We start from the raw sequence: 26,534 nt of genomic DNA on the forward strand, positions 1-26,534 counted from the left end.
GAATGCATGCAGACTTTTTCCTAAACTCTTCATTGTGGTTTTTAAGTAAAGTGTATCGTTAAATAAAACATTTCGACATAATTGCCGTGGAGCTCATTATAATAAGGCACATAAAAGCATACATCCAAGCCATTCCGTCTTATGATTTCTCCACCAGTTATAAACTAAGTTACAGATAGTAAGAAATATAGATAATCACTGAGAAAGAAGGCAGGTGCATGCTGGGAATCTAAGCTCAAAAGGCAGCCAATGGAAACGCAAAATCGGTAAACAAACACAACATAGAACATTTTATTCTCTGTTGATTAAAGCTCTCACGGGTGACAGTTCCTTTTTGAGGCTTAAGTAAGAAGCAAGGAGTGCTCCACGCCTTGAACAATCTACGCTCCTCCATCACTGAGGGAAGGTGGTAGTCAAGGTTTAGGTGGCCAACCACCCAAGGAGACGAATACTAAGTGGAGAAACTTACTCATTACCGCCCCTTGTAAAAGGTAAAGAAATATTTACTATAATTATTTGGCATTTTAGTGCTGTCTGCATAACTCAATGCCCAGTTTTCATGACATTTTGACTCACTAATAATATGGCACAATGGATGTATTTTGTAATGCACACATAAAAGAGATGTGATCTACACCATGTGTTACATCAAAAAAATAGCTGTTGTACCAAATGTTAACCAAAAGCCTTTTTTTTTTTAATTGTATAAAGAACTAATTTTAGGATCACATGTACAGCAGCAATTTGTTTAAAATGTTTAACAATAATTATCACCCGTATTAAAACAGAATCAAATTCAGATTCATGTACACCAAATAAAAAGTCATTTATACTGCACCATCCCTTCAAGCTATATAAACGCAGGGTGTCTGAGACGTCCCTAATAATCTGCATTTGAGAATGTACACAGCATCACGTTAAAAAGGTCCCTGATCCGGAGGAAAATCTCTACCTCTCAGAATGTCTGAGTCTGAGTCAGCGTTAAGTTAAAGTGACATCACCAATCCACAACACAGAAAACCCAGGGCTGCTGAATCAGGTTTCCAATACGTAGTCAGAATGTCTCTGGTGTCCAATCTTGTTTGGAAGGTACTTGATGTCCATAACAATCTTGCGTATCAAGATACAAGTAACTGCTGTGTTTCCTCCTGCTTTGCGTTGCAGATTCTCCTCATCGCAAGTTAGTTACATCCGGGCTCTTCAAAGTTACAAGAATGTATCAGAAACACGTTCATCCTCTTTGCCTACTTCTCTGTACTGATGAAGATCAGAGGACACATTCTGCCCACGATCTGTAAAGTCAGCTCTAGTTTGGTTTTTCCTGGTGGAGGAAGAATTGTCATCCTCTTCCTCATCCTCTGAAACAATGTCCTTCACCCCGCATAGAGGCACCGTCTCGATTTCATTACCTGCCTCTAGCTGGTGCGGACTAGGTGTTCCTCGGGGCCACAAACAAGAAGGTCCCTCGCAACTCAAGTCTAAGTCTTTAACGCTGGAAATCCGGGAGAGATACAACTCTAGGGTATAATACAAGGACCAGAACACTGCAAAACATCCCAGGAGCATAAGGGTCTGGGGAATAAAAGTTTGGAAATGATTAAATGAAGACGTAGTATATATAGAAAGCAACATTGGTAGGTATTAAAAAGGAAATGAAAAGAAAAGATGGATAAATGTTAACGATACATATTGAATCAGTTTAGTATTTATGTCAGGGTACATAGCTACATGTGTATATCTTTACCCGTAAAGTGTTGCTAGAGATTGTATATTTCTCCTGCTCTGAGATCACCAGACCGGGTGGACAGGGGAGGGAGAAGTTATCATTCAGGTACTGACCGCCCTGCGCGTCTTCCACCAGCCTGAGAAAGAGAATTTACAATGAAACAGTCAATCTTCTCTAGAATAGTACCAAGAAAAGAGAAGTTCTCATACAATTTAAGCATACATTAAGCATTGTAAGCTGGAGAATATGATGGCGCAATATATATCAAATAATAATAGGCAATTATGATTCTTTGAATTTATGAAAACAGGAATTCAGTTCAAACAACCTGAAAAGAAGACAGTTTGTGGAAATAAGGATTAATGCTCCTAGAATCCGGAGACTGGAAATGCAACCAACTACAAGGACTTACTGCTTGGTATACACGCTGGATCATATTCCTGGCCCAATCATTATATGATATCTTAGACATTATAATCACCCTGAGAAACGTGCAGTTAGACCTAGACTTTTGTCCCGCAACTTCCCTAAATACCTAAACTGTTAAGTACTCCGGCCCATAGCAGCCCAGCTGGCTCACCGAGTGAATGCTCAGCGAGTCCCTGGCTGACGATGGCCCACACTCCAGCAGCAGATTGAGTGTCCCAGCAAGCAAGCAGCACCTGGATGCATGCGACGCAAGCATACGGAATAGACCTCTTAACGTGTCCCCTGTCCACTAGTTTAAAGGAGTGGTTGTAGCGTGTCAGACTGCTGTGATGCAACACACAGGGAAGAATGAAAGGACTCTAGTATAGTAAAAAGTATATAGTATAATGGTTTTTGGCATAAAGGTTTCTTTTTACTTCTTTTCCCACGTTGCTGCACTTATCTGGTGATATTTATTGAGGCACTCTAGGTGGAACAGCACCTTGAAAACAGTTTATCTAATGTTACTCTTCACAATGCAAGAGAGAACGCGTACATCTCCCAGTGCAGCTCAGTGGCCCCAATTATGGAAAATAATGGAAAAGTTCGCCCGATACGTATTGTTAGTCGGAGTACACAACTAGGCAAGAAGAATAAATCACTTTTATAGAAGGTAGTTTAAAGTGTTCCTATACGTCGGGATCATCAAAAAAAACAGTACAAAGTAAAATGTTAAACAACGTAAACGCAAATGAACGTGTAATCCATACTAATATATAAACACATAGAAAAGCAACTAAGTAATGTGTTAATGCATGCTCTCTATGTACCTTCTTCTATCTGCCACATCCATGGGAGTCCACATGGATCCGTAAAGTGTCAGCTGCCACTGATGCAAAACTCCTCCTTTGGCATCTCCTAATAATGGGAAAAATAAACTCACAAGTTACGCAATACTGCGACTCCGTATCATACGTGTAACCTGGGGTAACACAATCCATGTGCGTGCATCGTGGTGGACAGCGCGTTCTGTGTCTATTTTTGTGGTTTGCACAGGCCGTATGTTTGATCGGCTTTTTAATCAGGTAAACGCATCATATACAGAGTGCAGAAAAGAGACGAGATGACCATGTTCCATGCACACATGCTTCTTATCAACCATCCTTACTCCACCATCTTAGAGAAGTGGCTTCTTCATATACCTACACTTTATGAGCATTCAATGCTAACCCAGTGAAAACTCACCAAAATCACTGATCAGCAATTTGTAAATTCCCTCTGCGTTCTCCCCCCAGCATCGAACAGAGGAGAAAGTCCAGTCTGCGTATCCGCTCGGGTCCCTGAGAAAAAGAAGACTGTTATACACACGGTAAAGAGCACACCGAAGGCTGAAGCTTCAGCACCAATAAAAGGTTTGCTGTATATTACAAAAAATGATGATAATTTTACAAAGGATACCTAGAATTTTACTGATATTCACAATATGAGACACAGGAATACCAAACCCCCCATTCTTCGGGGGAGGGGGTGCGCGAGGGCTCTGCCCTTTTGCGTAAGAACTCCAGGAAGCCCGGAAAACACAGCTGCTACTTGGCAGAAGCAGACCAAAAAAAATACAGAAGAAGCAAGTTGGAAGCGGTTGGCAAAGAAGTTATAGAGACATTGTGAGGGACAAGGAATTTAATTTCCGAACTAAAAAAGCCCTCAGGACCAATTTTGAAAATAGACCAAAATCTAAACAAAAAGTTTAGTTTGTACAAGTCTAATCGGCACTTTCTTTACATTCAGAATTATATTTCACTAAATGTTACTTTAGCACATAACATTTACACATTGACCCGTTCCATCGGCCCTCCCGTTTCAGCGCTGTGGATACCCACGTGTCGAGACTGCGCTTGGCTCCAACAAGCGACGACATCCCACTTGGACAGAACAGGCGAATCTCCAGGTCCCCGCGGCGCGGGTGGGTGATGGTGACGGTCACAGAAACGTGCTCCAGCGTCTTCATTCCGGAAAGCTCTAGATCTGCAGAGGTTACTGTAGGCCGAGAGGAACAGTAGATGAAGTGACTACAACAAAAACACCGGTGCAAAATGCGCTTCGTGTTAACCATCGGACTATCTCACGTATAGCGTTAGTGATTTTTTGAATTTTTGGGTACAAAGTAAAATCTGAGGTATATTCCATTTTCCTAAAAACTTTACCATTGAATGCTGTAAATAAGGCAACCAGGGAAGGGCTGGCAACTTTCAGCTGAGGAGCAAACCCAATTTAATAGTCCAATAACATTACCAAAGGGATCCAGTAACAGCGCGTAAAAGCCTTTATTATTCTCCAACCACAACAAAAAAACAAAACCAAAAGTGGCACAAAACATTGAAATTAAGGTAACAGTGCTGCCTTTCCCTACTTCCAGCCCTGTCTGACGGCAACAAAGGAATGATCTTTGCTTTGTAGCTTGCTTAATCCACGCGTACACACAAACACACAAACACAAAACAAACATCTACCAAAGACACTCAGAGCTGGACCTGTCTGATTTACGCAGATCTTGACCTATTGGGGTTTGTCATACAGGGCAGTTTAATAGGTTGTCTCTTTATCAATTAATAACACCAATAACAAAGGCAATAAAATGTAAGAGGGTATTATAGATTGTGAGCTCCTTTGAATAGGGCCCTTCTTCCACTTGTTTCTGTAAGTTGAATTGTTACATTATATACTACTTGTTATGTCCCGTTTACCCGTTGTACAGTGCTGATGGTGTTATATAAAACAATAAATAATAATATAGACAGAAAGTAAGAGAGTGCGGCAAGCAGGGGAGCCGAGAGCAGGGGGAATACAGAATGATATTGAGGAACTCAGGGGACACGGTGGTCAGTAACAAAGAAGATCTGGAATATTCCAGGCTCCCCGCTTCCCCACCTTTACTCGGCTGCAGGAATAACTGTGGATTTTCTCACCCTAACAGCATCCGATTTGTTTGCGTGCACGCTAATTCCCATATACGGAGCCCATCCCGACAGCAAGAATTTCCAACTGTGGCCCGATCAGAACCAGATCCCTGCAGCAGAGACACGGGGCTACGGGACCGTAGCTCTAAATTCTCTTCCTACACCCTGCGTGTCACGCAAGTTGCTTTCTAGACTGCTAGCTACGCAGAACTCGATTCAAGTGACTGGTTATTGTCAGCACGCAGACGGCATGTTCTAGGAAGGATGTAAAGGCGCTGCGGTAGTAGCCAGCACTACACGTTATCTGTAGATACAGAACAGAAGGCAGTTGGTCACCCGACGGGTATTTCTGGGAATCCAGTCACTATGGCCACATCCTCAGCTTGTTTTTTTGGAGATTCCCAATGTGTTCGCTCCCAACTATTCACCCAGATCCTTTCTATGGGAGCCGCCGCCGCCAAACGCATTTTCTCCTAGCAATTAAACCCTACTGCAGTCTGTCCACACCACCGGCACGTAAATCACTAATACATTCTGCAGGGCGAGGCTGTTATATCCACTTGTGAACATGTGAAAAATAAACGAAGATGAGATAGATCTTCATCGATAGAGGTATTTTGTCACACCGGTCACAGCACGTTCTAGCCGCAGCCAAAAGCCTGTTTAGGTCAGTGCATTACCTGAGCCAAATCCACATTCAGCTAAAAGCATTTTCCATTTCAAAAACATGTAAGCAAATACCTATTGTCACCTGGCAAGGGCTCAGAATCCCCGAAGGGAGCTGATGCAGATGAACTAAGTCCAGGGTCTCCAAGCACACGTAGTAAGGGTATCAAACTCCAGGCATTTACTGAATTAAAACATAAGCGTTTCGCGATCAGACGAAGAATCAAAATTAGTCTGGAGCTGGAGTCCGACACCCTTGCCATATACAATATTTCATCTGACTGTTTACAGGGTTTGCATCATGGACAGGGCTTCACCGGCACATTTTTATAAGCGTGGTCCCTTTAATTTTCCATGGTTTCCCATTCTGAAGAATCCCCCCATATGTATTTGTCCCTTCCCCACCCTTTAGCTATTCTCCATGCAAGAGGTGCGTTCTTTCCTCCAGACAGTGCCTATGTTGGCTCACCAAAGGCTGCGGGTGGGGGTCTCTTCAGACCGCATGCGCACGCGCAGATGTAGGGTGTAGTAAACCATCCCTTTAAAGCTATAGGGCAAGAGAAAGAGAAATCTATCATATTAATAAGCACATATTGGGCCGTTTCTACACATATCACTGGGGCTGTAGAACACGTGTACAGCCATTCTGCGGGCAAATATTCTGAGCTGCCATAAAAGAGGGGGCACAGGTGTTTGGGCTTCATAGAAGGACACACATGAGATGAGAGGCATCCTGTGTTTTCAGAGACCGGGCTCTTGATTTTAACACCTCCGCTAATGAATTAAGACAAAAAGTAGATATTTCATTAACATTAATAAGATGGCTGTGATAAACCATAAAGGAATACTGTTCACGGAGTTAGATGCCATATAATAGGGAATGGCTAATATAATTATAATATCAGCCATTTATTGCTAAATCCTATCAGCTGGCATATAGTGAAGGGAAACGGTATTTCAGACATCACTGGTCATTTCATTATTATTTGAAGCAAAGAGTTACATATTCCATCTGCCATACTATGGACTTCATAACTTTTTATGCTTTGTAACTATACATATAAATATCAATAGCACTTTATTTCTAGTACCCCAATAGTGGTTGTTTTATCACCATAGCAACAAATGGAATGAAAAACTATGTGCATAATTATACATTATAAAAATATCCCCAAAATATTCACACAAACTGTAGCCTAAAATACCAGCCATTTTTTTCTTTTTTGGCATGAAGCCTGTAGTATGTGAAAAATGTAAAAAGAAAATATATAATTTTTCACTAATCTGTGTGTCATTCTTAACTCTATTAAAATAACTGGCAATGCAAGAGTCTCCTTGGTCTGAGGGGCCCCCAAGGCTTCACGGTGGACGAGTGGGTCCCATGAAAGTGGCATTAATGACAAAGTACTGCCAACCACCTCTGCATATACGTATTTACAGACATGTGCAATGTACAAATGTTTATTTTTGTGAAAAAAGGCACCTTGTATTTATTTGCCCCACAAATGCCCTGAAGAGAGTAAGGATTTCACACACGGGCAACCAGAGCCGCTTAGATTAACAGAACATCCATAGAAACAGGGAGTCCTCATCACAACTGGATGGGCCCCATCACTTTGTGTCATGTTCCTGGTAAATGTATGTAGATAGGGGCCCTCATCACAGCTGGATGGGCCCCATCACTTTGTGTCATGTTCCTGGTAAATGTATGTAGATAGGGGCCCTCATCACAGCTGGATGGGCCCCATCACTTTGTGTCATGTTCCTGGTAAATGTATGTAGATAGGGGCCCTCATCACAGCTGGATGGGCCCCATCACTTTGTGTCATGTTCCTGGTAAATGTATGTAGATAGGGGCCCTCATCACAGCTGGATGGGCCCCATCACTTTGTGTCATGTTCCTGGTAAATGTATGTAGATAGGGGCCCTCATCACAGCTGGATGGGCCCCATCACTTTGTGCTGTGGTCCTGGTAAAGGTATGTAGATAGGGGCCCTCATGACAGCTGGATGGGCCCCATCACTTTGTGTCATGTTCCTGGTAAATGTATGTAGATACGGGCCCTCATGACAGCTGGATGGGCCCCATCACTTTGTGTCATGTTCCTGGTAAAGGTATGTATTAAAGTAGAGGACCGACAATCCTCTTAAAACACAACAGTTAATTAAACCCACCGCCGGTCGCCCATGTGATCCGGCGTGTCTCTCACATCACACCTCCATAACTCCACCAATATCATCACCGGGTCATCTCTTCTTTTTTGATGTTTTTACAGAATTGTACTTCAAACATACAGCAACAAAGCATCCCGTCCTAGTCAGTGCTTTTCCGTTCAAAAATATTGGAGGGGACGGGGAAGAAAGTAAAAGCGATTGAACCGAAGGACTAAGGAAGAAGACGATGGCTGGTAAGGGACGATGTTGAAACCGTATAAAAAGCTACAGTCACGGTGGTTTATTTGTCCATAACCATTTTTTAACCTCCATTACATCAGCACCTCCTAGAACGACATTCAGGCTTTGGAGCTCCTCTCTGTTTTCACATCTCACTCCATTGCTTCCTCCCCATCGCCCCCCTCCACATTACTTTCTTCTCTCCACATTTTTTGCCGTCCAAGTCAGAAGCTCTAAACATTACCTAAAAAGGGCAGAGACCGAATCCCGAGCGGAGCTTGGCAGGTACCCAGGGGAAGCAAAGTATGCCAACTGTACCCCATAAACACACCGCCTAGAAGCTTGCCCCAGACAGACAGTGGCAGAACCCCCCCCCACACTCATACAGCATCTTATATTAACTACTGATCTCCCGGTCACACGCGGGGTTAACCGACCCCACAGTTTTGTAGAAGGTTTCCGATAATTTGGTGATTTGCACTTATAACCAGAATTAATGAAGTAAAGAAGTTCCTGCAAATCTTTGGAAAGGGGACGTGATTAATGATTGGATTTACACAAGGATTATTCTGTGAATATCAAGCATACAGCCAGGGCTCAGGGCTACACCCGCAAATCAAAATACAGAATAAATTAACAGAGAGCATTTTCTTGGCAAAACAAGTCTTTTCCCTAAAGGCTCTGAAAAAAAACAACAACTTTGTAGAATGCGTGGCTTTTAAAGCAGAAAACGGCACATCCCCTCGGTCCCCTTGGGTCCTGCTATACGCCTGCATTGTTAATGCCACTAATGAGAATAAAAGCTGTCTGAGTTTGAAGGCAATCTAAATGATTTCGACTAATAGTAACACGGGGTTCTTAGCAAGACACATATTCCCATACATGGAATTGTGAAGTCCGTGTAGCCGATTCATGATCTCCACTGATTTCATGAAACTCGGGCAGAAGGTTGGAAGGGATAGCAACGCCCAATTGCAACGCATTACTGAAACGGACAGTTTTTGACTCATTGATAACTTCTCTCTAGCTAAAGAGCTCTGCTTCTCCCTGCGTGTACAAGGTAAAGGTGTCTAAAGGTGCGCCAGGAGTCTGCGCATGTATGGACAGCCATTCTTTAGGATTTACCCCACCGGCCGTCATTCATGCTTACAGGGCTAATGCAATACCAGCAGCCCCTTCAGACTAACTTGAAAGAAAAGAAATCAGCAAATGGAAAGAAAATGCATCACATTTCATGGGAATTATGCATAAAAAAGTAGTTTTATTATCAGATCAGCCAATGCAATGGTCCCTCTGACTGCCAAGTTTCATTGGTTGCCATGGTAATAAGACGGCTTTTTAAACTACACCACGATCACTTTCTATATTTCTATGCAGAAGCCTCTGGGTTTATAGGTTACCGATACATCTGCCACCTTATGTTCTTGTTCATTTATGTTATCTTAGCAAACATGCTTGGGAACGTAATATGTATATTTACATATTTTTTTTAAAGGCATTTACAGAACATGTGTATGAGGAGGATGCAATTACAACTGCAAAGGGTTAATCTAATTATTCTGGCTCATAATAAATGACATTTATTCTGCCCCTCATCCATTGAAGGGGGCAGTGTTGCTTTAATAAAAATATGCCGTGACAAACTCTAAAATACATAGATCATTAATAAAAAACATTTAAACTGGTGCCTGTATAGAAAATCATAATTTAAGTGCGAGGTTCCCTTCAATAGTTCATGGAAGACCACACACCATGTTCTATGAGTATATTCTAGGAAACGGCCGGATCTGTGTAGGCTCTGCCATCGTCGCGCCGGCTCTGACTTTTAGAAATATACCATAACCCCATCGTGATTAGAGCCGCGTTGGGAGGAGACGGAGCCGACCTGGGAGAACAGGGATTATCGCGATACCCCTTGGCAGGCAAAATGAAAACTGTTTATAGATCTTCCACCAGCATTTAGCTAAATTTGTGTGATGGCCGAACAAAGGCAAAGCCAGTAAAAGTTTTGTTTATTCTACATTAAAAAGAATACCCAATGTAGTCATGCTGGGCCGGTGTAAAAATCGGTGGCGATGCATTATAAAAAGACAAAAAGTGCCCTGTGCCCCCATACTACGAACAACAAAGCGAGTAAATGGCACGCGTGTCATTATATATATAGGATACATGCATTAACCATTCTTCACTACAATGTAGCCGAGTGTTCTCTGTTATAATCATTTTTGTAAGAAGTCTGGTAGAGAAGAGACCCAGAGCAGCACCGGCTGTAAGAATGAATACTTTTGCACAAGGGGAGGCTATTTTTCTGCAGAGGAATGAAATTAGCCCTGGACCAGCTCAGAACTTCACTACAGAATATGGTCTGTAATGTCTGTAATATCCCATAATGTCTCTGCTGGCTGGATCGCTCTTTTGGCCACTTTTATCATTTTGCACTAGAATCATAAATTTGACACAAAATTTGGTTCACTTTACCGTTGCCAAGACGTAATAAATGCAGCACAAAGATGCACAAATATCCAAAATTTCACAATCTGGATGCCTCAGAGTACGAACCCATTTTCTGTTATTAAGTAGCTGAGATGGACCCATGCGCGGAAACACTTTAAAGCACTAAACCCATACTTGCTCCTCAAAACCTGTACTCAATACCTTTGAAATTGGCTACTGCCAATAACTAGACTTTTGGTGAAATCCAGAGCAAAGAACTTCCTGAAATATGAAATAAAAAGGATTCTAGACTTACTGTTCCAGCTCAGTTCCAGTCTGCTGGGCAGTAGCGGGATGTTTCGGTTCTCCTTAAACGCAGGACTTACATAGGAGGCTAAATAGGGTACAGATTCCCAGACCTAGAAGAGAAAATCAATTAACGACCATTGGCTTCCTTGTGCCTGTAAAAGCCAGCGTATGATGAGTGAAGCTGGACCTGAGGGTTTCTTCATTGAAACCACGAATGTACGTCTTTATCACAATAAAATTAACAGAGGCTCACCTTAGCTGCATTCGTGAGTCGCCAAGCATTCAGCAGACCGAAGCCATGCTGATGACTGTGACTAAAACCAGCACCATTGGTTTCCCACAAATAGTCTTCATACTACAGAGGTAAAGACACGGTGAGAGTGTCAGAGACTAAAACCTCAGGCAAGAATTATACAGAAGAACCTTGAAAGCTCGCTGCCCCCGGTACCTTGGTGGCAGTGAACACGATAATGTGCTGGACATCCCTCCAGGTCAGACATGGACGTACTTGTAGCATCAGCGCGATCATCCCAGCAGCAATAGGGGCCGCTGCTGATGTTCCTGTATGTCCTTCTGTGCACCCTGTCCCCTTTTGTAGGTCCCAATCTGAAGTCACCTGTGGAAAAGGTATAGAAGGAGCAGTAGATTTTGGTAAATAGAACCTAAGGTTAACAATAATGTAAAATGTATGTAGAATTCTGAAGGCTATGAGAGCAAACCCTGATGAGAAGTGTCTACCTTGGTTCTTCGGAAGGGTCTATATAAATGAAACAAAAGATCCTATGCTGTAGCATTCAAAGAACATCTGGAACATTAAGTGGCCAGGTTGGACTGATATGCCACCCCCTTCCAATGTCAAACAAAGGATTTCAAGGCAGCCAACAGAAGTATGGTACATTAAGGGCAAACCAGGGCCATGAAACGACTTGATATCACTAAAAGTTACTAAAACTCAAAATGCCTCTGGGAAAATGTTTGTTTAAACATGATTATCTGGGAATGACAGCAATCCGCAAATTTGAAATGATACAGATCAAGTGTAACCAGAGGTGCGATGCAATGGCTTTGTTGGAATGTATACTAGTCTTGAGGGACACAATGTAATTTGTCTTTACTTCTGTGAGGACCCTCCATCACTGGGGCCCCTGGAGAGGCCTGACAGCCATCCTCCTCCCTATTGACTATGGGCCCTGGCTTTGTAAAGACTTCTGTGTCTACCCCAGAAGTATATCGTCTCATCACCTGCTGAGGGGATTATCTGTGGCAGACAGCCAGCATATGCAACCAGGAAGTGACCAACATTGTTTTAGTTTAATGTCGGACCCCCCAACACCCCATGGTGTACCATATGTTGTATAAGTCAGTCTCCTGACCTTGGAACTGATTTCGGCCAGTAATAGATAGTGGAGTTGGGACCCCATTGTATTATTAATCCCGTTACTGGCCCTACCAATTAAGGCAGATTAAGGGAGCGGTTTGTATCCCAATATCTTGTTTTATGTTAATGTGTGCTTTGCTGGCTATGTCCAGCCCTGTGTGTGAAAAATAAAGCATTTTGTTTGTACCCTACACCGAGTCTCGGCTAGTGACTGGGAAAGAGCGCGTTCTCCCAGGCTAGGGAAGCACAAGTCAGCAGAGGTAGTCGGTGGGACTATCCAGCTCCGTGACACGGACCGCTTCCTTTTGTACTGTGACCGATTCCAGATAATTCTCAAAGTAGGGATATGGTCAACAGGGCACAGATAGGGCAATTAAGCAGGAGGAGAACAGAGGTAAACAGGACATATGGGTAAAAGTGTACATGCCGTGTGCGTACAGGCAGAACAATGCAGAGAGGCAGCAGGGAGTATAGCGTAGAAAGGCTCTGGAGAGGGCAAGAGGCATATAGCCATGGAAGTAATGGTACTCTGAAGCAGGGACCAAAGGTTTAGCCCAGAACACAAGGGGTACAGCCTAGAAAGTAACAATGTTCTGCTCTGAGAATAAGTTGCAAGGAATTATAACAAAAGATCTAATAAACCAGATTTTACACAGGGGCAATGCAGCATCTACAAAACACGTTCCAGATGTTACTCACAATACTCCTCATCATTTTGTCTCCACTGCTGAAGGTCACTGCTAACATTGATGCGCACTCCTCTGCGTAGAACGGCACTCTACCAGCCTCATTGACAGCTCCTGCAATAAGACCAACCAGAGTAACTGTACAACAATTATAAGCGCATTTAAAACCATTATGTCCTGAGGACTCTGGGCCCCCTTGACCAAATGTCCTTTGTTAAAATTACTAAAACTGTTCGTATGATGTCTCCATAGAACATATTACTTCCGCAAGTCAGCACTTTGCATTGCCAATGGTAGTTCCAATTGCTAAACAAATGTAAAGGATTTGTACTATAGTAATGGCTGTGCTCACATCTGTTCTGTACTGAAGAAATAGTGTATATAGGTCACGAAGGTCAGGTATGTCCAATTCTGTATAGTTACCTATAGTAACTGTATAGATGGAGTTGGCGTAACCGTCATAGTTACAGTTGTCATTGTATTGACCTCCATTGCCACTGGCAACCACAAAAATGCTTCCAAAGCCTTTCCGTCCAGCAATGACGCCATGCTGGAGGGCAGCCTAAGAAGAAAGAGAAAGCGTTGTGAAGCGTGAGTAGTAAAGATCAGTATTTGCCTTTGCGCTGATTGACAATTAATAAATCTCACAACTTTACAGCGATAGCAGCCAGGCAAGCATGAAAGTCAGAGGATAGCCCTGATCAAAACAGGACTGGGAGAATAGTGCTGCATAGAACTGATCATGTTGGCAAATGGATAGTGAAACGGAGTACCTTCCCCAGCTGGTGGGGTCCATCAACCGTTTTCCCATCATCATCAGGACCCCAACTGTAAAAGGAAGACAATACAAATTTGGTAAGTTTTAGGCAGTGTGCCAAACACCCCATGTTAGGGTTATTTGGGGAATGTGGAGTGTGAGATGGCGTTTCAGCTCCCTGACTTTACCATGTATGACAAAAGGGCCAACTCCAGTGAGCTTGCATTGTGAGTATCTCTGATCCTTCTCCAGGGGAAGGAAATGGAGGGGCACGTGCTAAGACACCAAACACTTCTAACTTCATTAAAACTAAAGCCCCAAAGAACTCAATCGTACCGTAAAGGTAAATATAACCACAAAAGTGAACAAAACAAAACACACTTTAGGCCTCTGGCAACATCCCAAGCAATCTATACAAAATTGTCTGAAACAACGCACGATATATACACAGATGAGTACACACAGTACAGAACGTAGTAGAGCTCACCTGCAGCTATATATATCATTAATCTGATAATGTTTGTTGAAAGCTATTGCCTCCATGCTGTCAGTGAGAGGACCGTCCAGAACACGTATCCCTGAGAAAAAAATAAAAGGCTATATGAAGTACACGGGGTCTGTGGGACGGGGCATGGATCACATCAACAGGCGTGTCGGAATCGTCTTAAAGGCCAGCCCAGTTCTAATGACTGTTTGAGCCATTTGGAAATCTGTTCACAGACGTTCACGTCCATCATCTTCTAAACACGTATGTAACACATGGTGTACTAATTTGTGTGCTCGTCATGGGTCTATTCACTAAAGCGAGAGCTAGCAGGAGAGTTGTGGGTTCAGTTCCCTCACTTCACTATTCATTATGAATGACCAACAGTGGCAAATTACTCCAAGGAGAAGGGCTGGACTGGTCGTGCGTAATGCATTACTTAATAGGCGAGGAGACTTTGAAGACATCTCACTGATCTTACTATGTATTATACAGCTCTTTACAGGCTCACGAAAGTCAGGGAGCGGACATACAGCTCTCCATTTGCAGAGTACCTCCAGGCACCTGCAACTTCTTTCTAGATAAGGAATGTTGAAATCAACTGAGTTTAAGTAAGAAGGTTGAAGAGAGTTTTTAGGCATTACCAGGGTCGTGGGATGTATGAAGCTGGAAATACTGGATGGGGTTCTCAGAAAGCATGGTTCAGTGCAGAGTGGCCAATATTATAAACATATAGATATAACTGAAACACGCTCACCAATTATTCATTGGAATTCTTCTATTGAGCCATAAAATGTGTATAGAAGGGAGTGCAAATTTAGATAAGGGGATTATAAACCTTGAAGTAGCCATCTCACACAAAAACTGGCCAAAAAAAAGCCAGTACAATACAGATACACCCATCCTCCTCCTCGGTACATGCCATGGCTGTACACCAACTTGTTACTAAATGAAGGTGTGTAAATGCAATACACTGTATAAGTCAATTACAAATGGCAGGAATAAATGTCCTACTACGGGGTTGTGGCACCTCAGATGCAGCACCGAGGTCCTTTCTGCGCATGTGAATCCAACAAAGAAACGTGTTGCGGTGGCACAGCACGCTGGATCGTTAATAAGCTGGCACAGCACGCTGGATCGTTAATAAGCTGACACAGCACGCTGGATCGTTAATAAGCTGGCACAGCACGCTGGATCGTTAGAAAGCTGGCACTGCACGCTGAATCGTTAATTAGCTGGCACAGCAGGCTGGATCGTTAATAAGATGGCACTGCACGCTGGATCGTTAATAAGCTGGCACTGCACGCTGGATCGTTAATAAGCTTTGTAGAGAGGATCTCCATGCAGCACAATAATCCACATGAAAAGCATAGTTTTTTTTTGTCTAGCCCTTAGCTTTTCCTATGCTGACATAACTCTTTAAAAGAAGAACTGTCACGTATTATATATATAACCCCACTGAATCCACAACGGACAGCAATTTTTCACATGTGCTATTACAGTGTTTTAAGGCTCCTGTGTATTACAAAGTTCCAGTCCAAGCATCTTTCTCTTGCAAGAAAGAACTGGGTTTCCCTTCTTTCATGCGTCGTTAAAGTGATGACATTTCTTCATTGTCATCTAATAAATTAAAACATGCATTACAAATTCACTCTTGCTGGCAGGAAAACCCCAGCGGGCACAGCCCTTCATAACAAAATGTGTAAAAGTAGTATTTCAAATTAAGTGAATGTAGTGGGTTTGACGTATTTGGTAGTAGAAGTATTATTAAACACTCATCTACAGACACCAGACAAGCCAGAAGGCTTGTTTTTCCCTCAGAAATCTCATGGTGCTTCCACAACCACAAGGGATTCTGGGTAGGCGCATGCAAATAGGGTTAACAATTATCACCTTTGCCTATATCTCCACTTTATACATGGATCCCTTGAAAGTAATTGCCCGCTGTACAAGACAGCCTTTAGACAAAACTCGGGAAGGTAGCAAATACATGGATCATGAAGGAGCATCAGGAGGGGACACCGGATAAATGTGGAGAGAAGAATTAACTGTACAGGAGCACCCCCTGCGGGCCAGTCCCGGACTCACGCACCAGCAATCCTGCTTCCATAGGCTACTCCGACTGCGCAGAAGCTGTTGTTGGGGACGGCGGCAATCTCCCCTGCACATCGGGTCCCGTGATGATTATCGCTGCTACCATCTGGATGTGGCATTGGGTCTGGATCATTAGAGTTCAGGTCATAGGAGCCTTCAGGACTCTATAACAGATAAAGTTACACTTTGTAATTACGTTGGCATTTTTTGTTCCTCCTGTTCTATCCTGCTCCCATCACTTCTGTCAACATCACACGCTAATGGTTCATAAACAGACTTCATCAGTATTCATGGAAACCTCCAAGGGTAATATTTATCAAGGCAAATTGGATCACGTTTGAGATACGATGTTGGAGTAATAAACATGGAAACCAGTAAATTGATTCTGCTAATTGCTCAAAATGTTGACCTTTGTGAAAAGAACTACTCCATACAAGTACGGAGCGGTTTGTTTCTACATGTAGGACATTATAGTAGATACAAAATGCTCCAACTCTTGCTCATAGACTTGATAAATGTCCTTAAGTCTGTACGCCATGATTTCTATGATAAAATGATTCTCTGTAACAGGCTATCCCCTCCTGCATCACTAAATGTAATCTCTCCTTCACTCCCGATGCAGATACACCGTGCACTCTAACCTGGGACCAATCTACACAACAAGAGCTTTCCATACCATTTTATTTATACTAAATCACTAGATACCCACATAGTTGGGCTGGATATCCTGGATTGTGTGCTGGACTCCATCGTCGACAACCACCACTGTGACCCCTTGGCCTGTCACATTCCTCTCCCAGACCCCGGTAACATTGATGTCCATCCCGGGGTTGTGTCTGTTGTGCTGTAGTGAGAAGTAAAAGTAGAAGAGCAGCATTAAAAATGTAATAAATATGAATAATGAAAAAGAAAATATATACACATACAGATATGTAAAAAAGTAAAACGCAACCCATGCGGGATTCTGCAGATCTGGTTAAATCAATGGTGACCATTTTATGATTGTGGGATTTCTCGAGTCGTGTCAACAACTTAGCAGGAAAGAATAACCATATGAATGCTAATAGGCAGTGACTGGACATGAAGTGATGCGAGGGGTTAAATGAGAAAGTTCAGTGACGTAGGGAGTTTCTAATGGAGATAAAAGGCGGATGGGTCAGAGAAACCACATCCTAGTGTACACTGGAAACACAAACAAACTCCTGTTTATCAGTGCAGCGGATCATGTTATTCAGAGCAAACACATGCTATGGCACTTCACGGCTGTTCCTCCATTACGCAGATATATTTCTTATCACGTGAAACTGGCTGCCCATATAGGTTAAGATTCCTTTTTTTTTTGTCAATTCACCGTTTATTAAAAGAAAAACAGACATAGCCATACATCCAAAGTACATAGCACAGAAGGCGATGATACATGAACATACAGAGAGATAAATCAGTATGCAAGAAACCACAGTGGATACATGGCAGATAACAAAACCTCATGAAAAAGATAAACAAGGAGCCTAACGTAAAGGCCCCAGGGGTTAGGGCCAAAAGTACAATAAAACAGTAGTAGCCCACATCTAGGCCCCACATAGCGAATCATGCAGGAGGATTCCCAGCTCAATCAGGGCGGGAATTGAGCAAAGATGAGACCAAAACAAAAACACAACAATAACAATAAAGTAAATCAACCGTGGTGGACGGACGGAGTACCACTAAGGCAAAAGGAGGCTACACAGGCCTCCAGATGTATGCGCAGAGGTAAAAAAGAAATGCAGGGACCGCATGACGTAGCAAAGCCTGCTACCAAGGGCCTAAGGAATTAGGGGAAATCAAGGGCCGAGGGCTTCCCACAGACGTCCCCAAGACCCTATGAAAGGAGGGAGAGGACAGAAAGGTCCTCCAGGGAAGCCATTTAAGACCATTCTTGTAACCTCTACCTCTAGATGTCAGAACTAAATCCTCCATTTGACATATAAAGTTAACTGTAGCTAGCCAGGCAGAAATAGGGGGGGAACAAGGCTGTCTCCAGAATCGAGGAATGACCGCCCTAGCGGCATTAACCAGGTGGATAGAGAGGGACCTCTTGTAGGACCCCAGGCTCAATTCGGTGTGATGTAACAGCATACACTCAGGGGAGAAGGGAAAGTCAGGATCGCCCAATTCCTTAATAACCTCCCAAACTCTAGACCAGAAAGGGCGAACCAGAGGGCAGTCCCACCACAGGTGTAAGTGCCCTCTCCGGCCGCACATCGCCAACACTGCGGGAGGACCTGGGGAAGGAAGCGGTGCAGCTCCGCTGGAACCTTATACCACCTCGTGAGCAATTTGTAAGCGGATTCCTGTAGCCTACACGAAGTGGCACCCTTATGCACAAGGGAACAAATCTGGGTCCATTCATCAGAGTCAAACGAGCGGCCCAAGTCCCTCTCCCACAAGCTAAAGAAGCAAGGCTTGGCCGGAAAATACGGAGCGACAAAAACAATTTATATAGGACGGACAGAAGATGGGAATGACGGCTAACGTCCGAGCACAAAAGTTCGAACGGCGTGAGCGGGCGAGCCGGGTCAAAAGCCGGAGACAAGGAAGAGAGAAAATGCTTCAGTTGGTGATAAAGAAAAAGTGAACCAAAGGGCGCCTGAGGGGCCCCCAACAGGTCAGATAAAGACCGAAGCCCACCATCCTTATAGAGATGGCCCAGCTGCAACAAGGTTAAGATTCCTTTAACCTTTCCTGGTAAGGTTTATCCTGTAATCCATGGACCATTTTAGTAGCCCTTCTCTGAACTTTCTCCAACATTTCTATATCCTTCTGGAGATCCGGTCTCCAGTACTGTACACAATACTCCAAGTGAGGTCTCACCAGTGATCTGTACAACGGCATGAGCTCTTCCCTCTATCTACTGCTAATACCTCTCGCTATACAACCAAGCATTCTGCTAGCATTACCTGCTGCTCTACTGCATTGTCGGCCTACCTTTAAATCCTCAGAAATAATTACCCCTAAACCCCTTTCCTCACACGTTGAGGTTAGGACAGTATCAAATATTCTATACTCTGCCCTTGGGTTTTTATGCCCCAGATGCATTACTTTGCATTTATCCACATTAAATGCCAGTTGCCACAGCTCCGACCATTTCTCCAGTTTACATAAATCATTTGCCATTTGGCTTATCCTTCCAGGAACATCAATCATGTGGCAAATGTTTGTGTCATCAGCGAACAGACATACCTTTCCATCAAGAACTTCTGCAATATCACTAATAAAAATATTAAAGAGAATGGGTCCAAGTACAGATCCCTGAGATACCCCACAAAACATCGCTCCCAATATACTCCATTCACTATAACCCTCTGTCTGTCACTCAGCTGCTGCCTGATCCATTCAACAACATTGGGATCTAAACTCAGAGATTACAGTTTATTTATAAGTTTTCTATGAGTCAAAAGCCTTACTGAAATCCAGATCTATTATTTCAGTCACCCAAACAAAAAAAAATCAATAAGACTAGTCTGGCTGATTTTCCTGAAGTAAACCCATGTTGTTTTTCATCTGGAAACCCATGTGATGTTAGATATCTAAATTATTTTCTAAAATCTGAAAGTTTTGTTTTTGTGTGGTGTGAGTCACTGTTCATATATTAAACCACACAGACTGATGATCACTAGATCCCAAACTTTCACCTACAGAAATATCCATTAACAAATCTCCATTTGCAAACATCTAATATGGCCTCTTTACGAGGTCCTCAACTACTTAGCTCCTCTACTACTTGTTTTAAAGATAATCCCAATCGGGAGTTTAGAAGATCTGCACTCGGGCACAACCAGCTACTTTAATCTTCCTGATGTGAACTGGAAAACCAAAGTCCTCCCTGATTAGAACTTTCCACCTCCATGGTATAGTGAAGCTCCTGTAGTGATCTCAGGGACATTCAAACACCCTCCCGTCCAAACTCTGTTTCCTATAGTGACTTATTAACCACAACAACTATATTTTGTCATATGTATGCGTAATATTATTACTCCTATGTGTCATCTTCTAATGCTCTATTCTCTTCTAAGGTTACATGGCTGCAGGTGGAGTGTATGGCTTACTGGTTCATTTCCCTCACCGGCTTTTGTTTACTAAAGGGAGAGTGATCAGTCTTTTTCTCTTTACCTTGCTCTCTCCTCTCCTCCTTCTAGCCCATTTTTTTCTTTCATCAGCCAGATTGAGGTGCTGCTCATCAAGCTACCTAAATATTGCTCTACAACTTGTGGAGATGTTTTATGAACTACGTAAACTGAGATCTTAGGAGTTTGGATCTAGAAGCCAGCTAAAAAAAAAGTTAGGACCCCCCCCATGTTTTTATTCTTATATATTACCCAATCTGGCACTCTGGGTTTGTCGAGCCTTGCCATACATTAACATACATTTACACACTAACACCATGCCGTTACAGACACATGCTAACATCTACACTCATGTACATACGTGCTAACACCATATGCTAATACACACATACACTAACAGAAACGCCACCATACTCTTATACACATGCACACACAGACTAACACTATACATATATGCACACTGCACACGGTAACACAATGGACACGGACACAGTGACTGACTCTATACATTTACAAAAACACTGACTCCAGCACTGTACATATTACACACTGATACTACAATATACACACACACAGACATTGACTCTGATACTATAGTATACATACACTTACAGACGGACTCCATCACTATACACACACAGACATTTACTCTGATACTGCAGTATAGTATACACACACGTGCACTATTCCCCCCTTTCTGCCAATTTTCTACCATTGTGAATCTGGCACACTATGCGTTTCTGCGCGTGCTCGGAGAAGTGAGAGACATGAGGCACCCAGTGGTGTCACCCCGCAAAACCAGATTCATAATGGCAGCCCTGGAGAACCCTGGGTGCAAGGAAATGTTTTCTAATGGCCATAGCGACCTAGCGTTTTTTTTACTAGGGTCATTAGTGTTTTAGTTGCAGCGAGGACAAGAGTTAGGGCTGGAGACGGAACTATAATAATTTGACAAACTCATATCTATCTTATATCTACATTTTTTTAGTAACTTTCACCAGATTTTTAAAGGAAACAGTAAATATAGCTTTAACTAAATTGTATCACAATCGAAATGGCCAGAAAGACATCTGAAATACCGCTTAGAAAACACTTTGCTAAACGAGTCCTATTTCTTTTTGTATCCCATGAATACACACCTGAAGAAAGCATAGAAATTTGGCGCTGAAATGCCACTAAACAGCAAGAAAACAAAACGAAACAAAATAGGAGTAAGAAGCAGTATTTTAAGGAGAAATAGCCTCTCACCAAGTGCCATTGCAGGGGGTATTTGGGGTCATTAAAGTGCAAACTTCGTTTAGATCTCTTTAGTAGCTTCTGCTCCGAGTACCACCTCACGTGGTTGTGCTTGGTGAACAGGCCATGGGCTCGTCTGCGTGCATCCTCCAGGCATTGGCCGCTGCCCACATAAGCAAACAAGTAACGGTCTTTAAGTTCTCCTATCGCTCCTCGGTTTTCAAGCCCAGAAGCCTGTGAGAGTTCATCGGCAAGAGTGTCAAGTGCCTCCTCTCCCCCAGCTGGGTCCAGGTGAACAGCCCATGTCAGCTCTTCTCCAGAATGAGGGGCGTCATTGATGAGCGGAGAGCAGGCAGTGTGGGTAAGTGGAGTGACGAAGACCAGTCCAGTGAGTAGGGTGTAAAGGCACAGTTGAGAGGCATGCGACAGAAACATCGTGGTAGCCCATTACACAGGAAGCCACCTGATATGGGCATCAGGACCTGCGAACAACATTATAAGAGACATGTAAACCCATTCTCACTTTAGCAAAACCATCTATATCATCTTGGTGAAACCACTCTTCATGAACATACACATATAACCAGTGACATGTTTAACTGCCATACTGCAAGAATATCACAGGAAGACATAATAAAAGCATGACTTTCTTATAGAGTAAACTAACCACATAAGGTCCAAGTTCTGTTGAAAAGACTAATGATGGAACTGGTTAAAATACAATATGTTGCATCATTGATCATCATTACAGAAGCCGTTATGATACCACAATTGCATGAAATACTTTATCCAGAGTATACTCCTGGTCACAGGGTGATCTGTATTATTTTTTATGGTTAGCAGTTCAACTATTTTTTGATTTCCCCCTGTGATTTTTTTATGTATCCATTTCACATTTAATAATGACCGAAAAATAAAAGCCATTAATAGAGCAAGTCGTTCCCATTGGCTTTGAACAGTCAGTGAAGCCAGCTAAGAATGCTTCATGAATCATGGGTTGGGTGAATGATTTCTTTCACACGCCCGGCTTCTCCCCAACGACAGGTTCATACATCTCAACGCATTCTCCTGTAACAGCTCAGACAGAACCGAGCCCGTTTGGGTCACAGACAGGTAGAGACTAATACAGCGAGGGGATTTAAACATGCTTGGGATAGGCATATGGCCATCCTGAATCTAACACAAGATCTGATTCCTTACATCAGGAAAAACGGGCAGATTAGATGGCCGAATGGTTCTTATCCGCCACCAAATTCTATGTTTCCAGGTCAGTGGCATATTAGCGCTGCATAGTGTTTCACATGATGGGGCTGCATGGGCTTATTTGTCAAAACAAATCATGATAAACATTTTTCTACATGACTCTTCCTTTACATGTTTGCCAAAACTAAAATGTGTAATTATTCCTTCTGCTCTTATTGAGTTAAGGACAGGAGATGCCAGCAAGAAGTAATAATTACTAATTATCAGAAGTGCAGATACAATGTGGCTTATTCAAGATCCTTTTTGCCACATATGAGGATTTGTGAGGCGTGTCGAATGTAAAACAAGCAATTTAAAAGACTGACATTAAGATATTGAGTGACCCCAGGAGCCGGATGCAATGAAAACAGTGAAAAAGTACATTGCCTCAACAGATTTTAACAGCACGGCCGAGCCCACTATAAATGTGTTGGACTTTTATGTGTTATAGTTATGTGCATTTATTAAACTAAATTCATGATGTTCACAGATTAAAAGGTCTCTCTCTCTCTCTCTCTCTCTCTCTCTCTCTCTCTCTCTCTCTCTCTCTCTCTCTCTCTCTCTCTCTCTCTCTCTCTCTCTCTCTCTCTCTCTCTCTCTCTCTCTCTCTCTCTCTCTCTCTCTCTCTCTCTCTCTCTCTCTCTCTCTCTCTCTCTCTCTCTCTCTCTCTCTCTCTCTCTCTCTCTCTCTCTCTCTCTCTATATATATATATATATATATAATTAAAAACACCCTTTAGCATTATGTATTAAATGGGAACATCTGTGTTAAAAGGAAAGTTAAATGGCAAAAGAAATACTTTCCTTAGAGCATGGAATACAGTCTGTACACAGCGCATGTTTCACATTTAAGAAAAGTAGGTTAAACGTCATTTCCTTCCAATGAACTTTCTTAATCTCTAGACCTGTAGGTCGCCATTGTAAGCGTTCACGAGATATTCCTGCCAAGACCCCCACATTAAGCTGATTCTTTGGGCTTTATTAACCAAAGGATGATTTGGCAGAAAAGCTGTGATTTTATCTGTGCATAAGATAACAACAGCAACAGAAACAAATGAAACTTGTCATCACCCCTGACATCCACATATTTGTGAACAAGGTCCGAGGTCTTTTTCCGCAGTAAGATATAAGCTTGTAAGTTTGATCTAGTGCAATTTATACACAATCAGGCAGCTATATCCAGCAGATACAGTGCGTAATATTAAAGACTTCGGCCGTCGTACAGACTTTAATGCATTTGACAGCTGAGAGGTTCACACTCACCTCCAGTGCGGTTTCAATGGAAGCAATTTCCTGCCATTGATTAGCTGCTTCAAGCAGCCAATCAGTAACAAGAACCCTTGGATCAGGTGAGAGGAGGTCTGCTGCTGCTGCTGCTGGCGGCCACCTACAGCTTCCGTCTTCTCTCTTTTTACCCAATTTGAGCCATGTATATGAAAGGACGTTCATTGATTCATATACATTGTGTTTTTAGGGGGCTGCCTGGGACACTGGAGTCTCCTTTAATGGCAATGACCGTATTATAATACATTGCTGCTGTAGTCACATTGGTGTTTGTCACATTTAAAACTCTAAAATGATACTGATATAAAACAAATAATGGTACAACTAAAATAGTATCAATGATAAAAAAAAAAAAAAAAAAAAAAAACTGTTAAAGAGCACACTATTATTATGGTCACAGTACCACCATTTATCACTCTAGAAATGATCAGAGCACTGTGGGCATCTTTAAAGTACACATTGGGATTATTTCTAAAAGCATAGCAGGCAAAAAAAAAAGTACAAAATCGGGATTTGGAGACAAAGTGTGTGAATAAAAAACACTAATTTGCACCATAAAAAGTGTCTGTTATACACTTGCAGATCCTTTATAAATCTCTCACATTGCGTGTTCCCATTCCTCAAGCTGACTTCTAATCTCCAACAAATCACTGGCTAAAACCTGCGACTGCTGATAGCCGCTCAGCATGAAATATATTGACGGCATATGCCAGACAAGCGCAATGTGGGATAGCCCTACGACAGACGCACAGAGATATACCACGATATCACTATATATACACACAAAATATAACCCATATTAATACACGCATATATATATATATATACCCCCATATACACATCACAATATAACCCATATTTATAAACCACAATATATATATATATATATATATATATATATATATATATATATATACACACACATACACACACACACACACGCATTCCGCAATATAACCCATATGTATCAGCAAAGAAAGCTCTTGACTCTTTCAGAGTCCACTAGCCGGTTCTCTCACACCAGGAGCGTCCCCTGCTTGAAATTTCTATTACAAGCCAAGTAAACGGTTTATCGTAAGGTCAGACAAATGTGAGCAGCATTTAGGAGCCAGACAGGTATTTCAAGTGTGATATATTTGGTAGCCGGAAGGCACAAAAGTTGTGAGCCAGGTAGAGGTGTTCGAGCCATGTTATTGCGGTTGCCGACGATTTGCTAGCCCCGGCTTAATCGAATCTATGACACAAGTCTAAGATGCCATGTTGATGGCCCTGGGTGTGAGCGGCCTGCGGTGTCACCTGAACCCTGTCTGGTCTGGAAGAACACCTGGGGGGGGCAGGTAATCCAGACCCACCTGTTACCAGGTTTTGTTCTGAAAGTCTAGGAAACATAACATTAAGACTCCATGAAATGCATGATAGTTAGATGGCCACAGCTGATCACATCCATAATATTAGAATTTACTGTTTCCCACTTATCTAAGAATTTCCAGAAGTGATAAATCAGTTCTGTCACAATAATAATAATAATAACAATAATATAATAAATCACTGGTAATGTTACTAAAATACATACGCGTTGTTTCAGGCAGGGATACCCATAGGCTGGGCTTGTCACAAGTTCCTGGTATCTGTGTAACGATGCATAGCAATTCACGAGTAATCCCCAAGCCCATACTTCCGGATGGCAGCCTATCCTGCTAACACACCTCCTTGCGTCAAGCGTCACGTGATTCCCGTAATCACGTGGCACAACAGCGATCCGTGCTTCCGTTCGACTAGGACAAGCCAATTAATTGCTTCGTTACGACGCGTAACTCTATTCGAATTAACCCCGCTTCCGTTGTCTAAAACGTGCCTCGAATAGTACTCCGTGGTATTAAAGTGGCGGCTACGATCCTGGGGATAACGTTAATCTAGGTCTGTGCCATCCGTGCGGCCAACGCAAATGCGATAGCGCAGACGTAGCGGTAGAGTCGCTCATCTTGCATGTTTACTACTGTGTGAAAGGTTGCCACAAGCTTGTAGTGGGGCCGTCAGTGACAGGCTCTAACCGGAAGCGGAAGTAAAGCGTTGCTCTGAGGTCTGATGAGTGGATAGCGATTCCCTCTATTATAGCCGGATGTCAAATTACTTCCAGTGTGTGTTGAGTACTAAGCACCATCCTATTTGACGCTTAGTTTTTAATCTTGTTACAGTCGCAGTACTTAGTCTAGTATTACTAAACATTTTTATACCAAGTGCTACTTTCATTTAGTTCAAGTAAGTCACACTGCGTGTCCCTTGATAACTCATGAGTATGCTGCGAAGTTGTGACTGGGATGTTACTCGGGAAATGAAGCTGCTAAAGCTTTAAAACGTTATGATCTTTCTACTTTTTCA

The 26,534-nt window shown here is 42.6% G+C and overlaps 1 protein-coding gene across 1 annotated transcript; it reads right to left on the reverse strand.

The window, feature by feature from the left end:
• Positions 1-489: 489 nt before the first annotated feature.
• Positions 490-26,237, reverse strand: PCSK7 (proprotein convertase subtilisin/kexin type 7). Its single transcript, XM_053452287.1, has 16 exons — positions 25,729-26,237; positions 21,643-22,112; positions 17,001-17,135; positions 16,290-16,455; positions 14,201-14,291; positions 13,730-13,784; positions 13,380-13,518; positions 12,970-13,070; positions 11,341-11,508; positions 11,146-11,247; positions 10,900-11,002; positions 4,015-4,171; positions 3,380-3,474; positions 2,965-3,052; positions 1,745-1,862; positions 490-1,572 (listed from the first exon to the last, which is right to left on the reverse strand). The coding sequence occupies exons 2-16, from the start codon at positions 22,063-22,065 to the stop codon at positions 1,207-1,209; spliced, it is 2,307 nt and encodes a 768-aa protein (XP_053308262.1). The 5' UTR covers positions 22,066-22,112; positions 25,729-26,237; the 3' UTR covers positions 490-1,206.
• Positions 26,238-26,534: the final 297 nt, after the last annotated feature.

This window comes from Spea bombifrons, chromosome 12 (genome assembly GCF_027358695.1).
Source record: "Spea bombifrons isolate aSpeBom1 chromosome 12, aSpeBom1.2.pri, whole genome shotgun sequence".
NCBI classification, from domain to species: Eukaryota; Metazoa; Chordata; class Amphibia; order Anura; family Pelobatidae; genus Spea; species Spea bombifrons.

What these genes read in the sequence shown, in the direction of transcription:
- PCSK7 (XM_053452287.1), bottom strand. Translation starts at nt 22,065, where the DNA reads ATGTTTCTGTCGCATGCCTCTCAACTGTGCCTTTACACCCTACTCACT. An exon ending in AGGATATCCAGCCCAACTAT is followed by an intron (nt 16,456 to 17,000) that starts GTGGGTATCTAG and finishes TATCTGTTATAG; the next exon opens with AGTCCTGAAGGCTCCTATGA. An exon ending in ACTGGAACTGAGCTGGAACA is followed by an intron (nt 4,172 to 10,899) that starts GTAAGTCTAGAA and finishes CTCGGCCTACAG; the next exon opens with TAACCTCTGCAGATCTAGAG.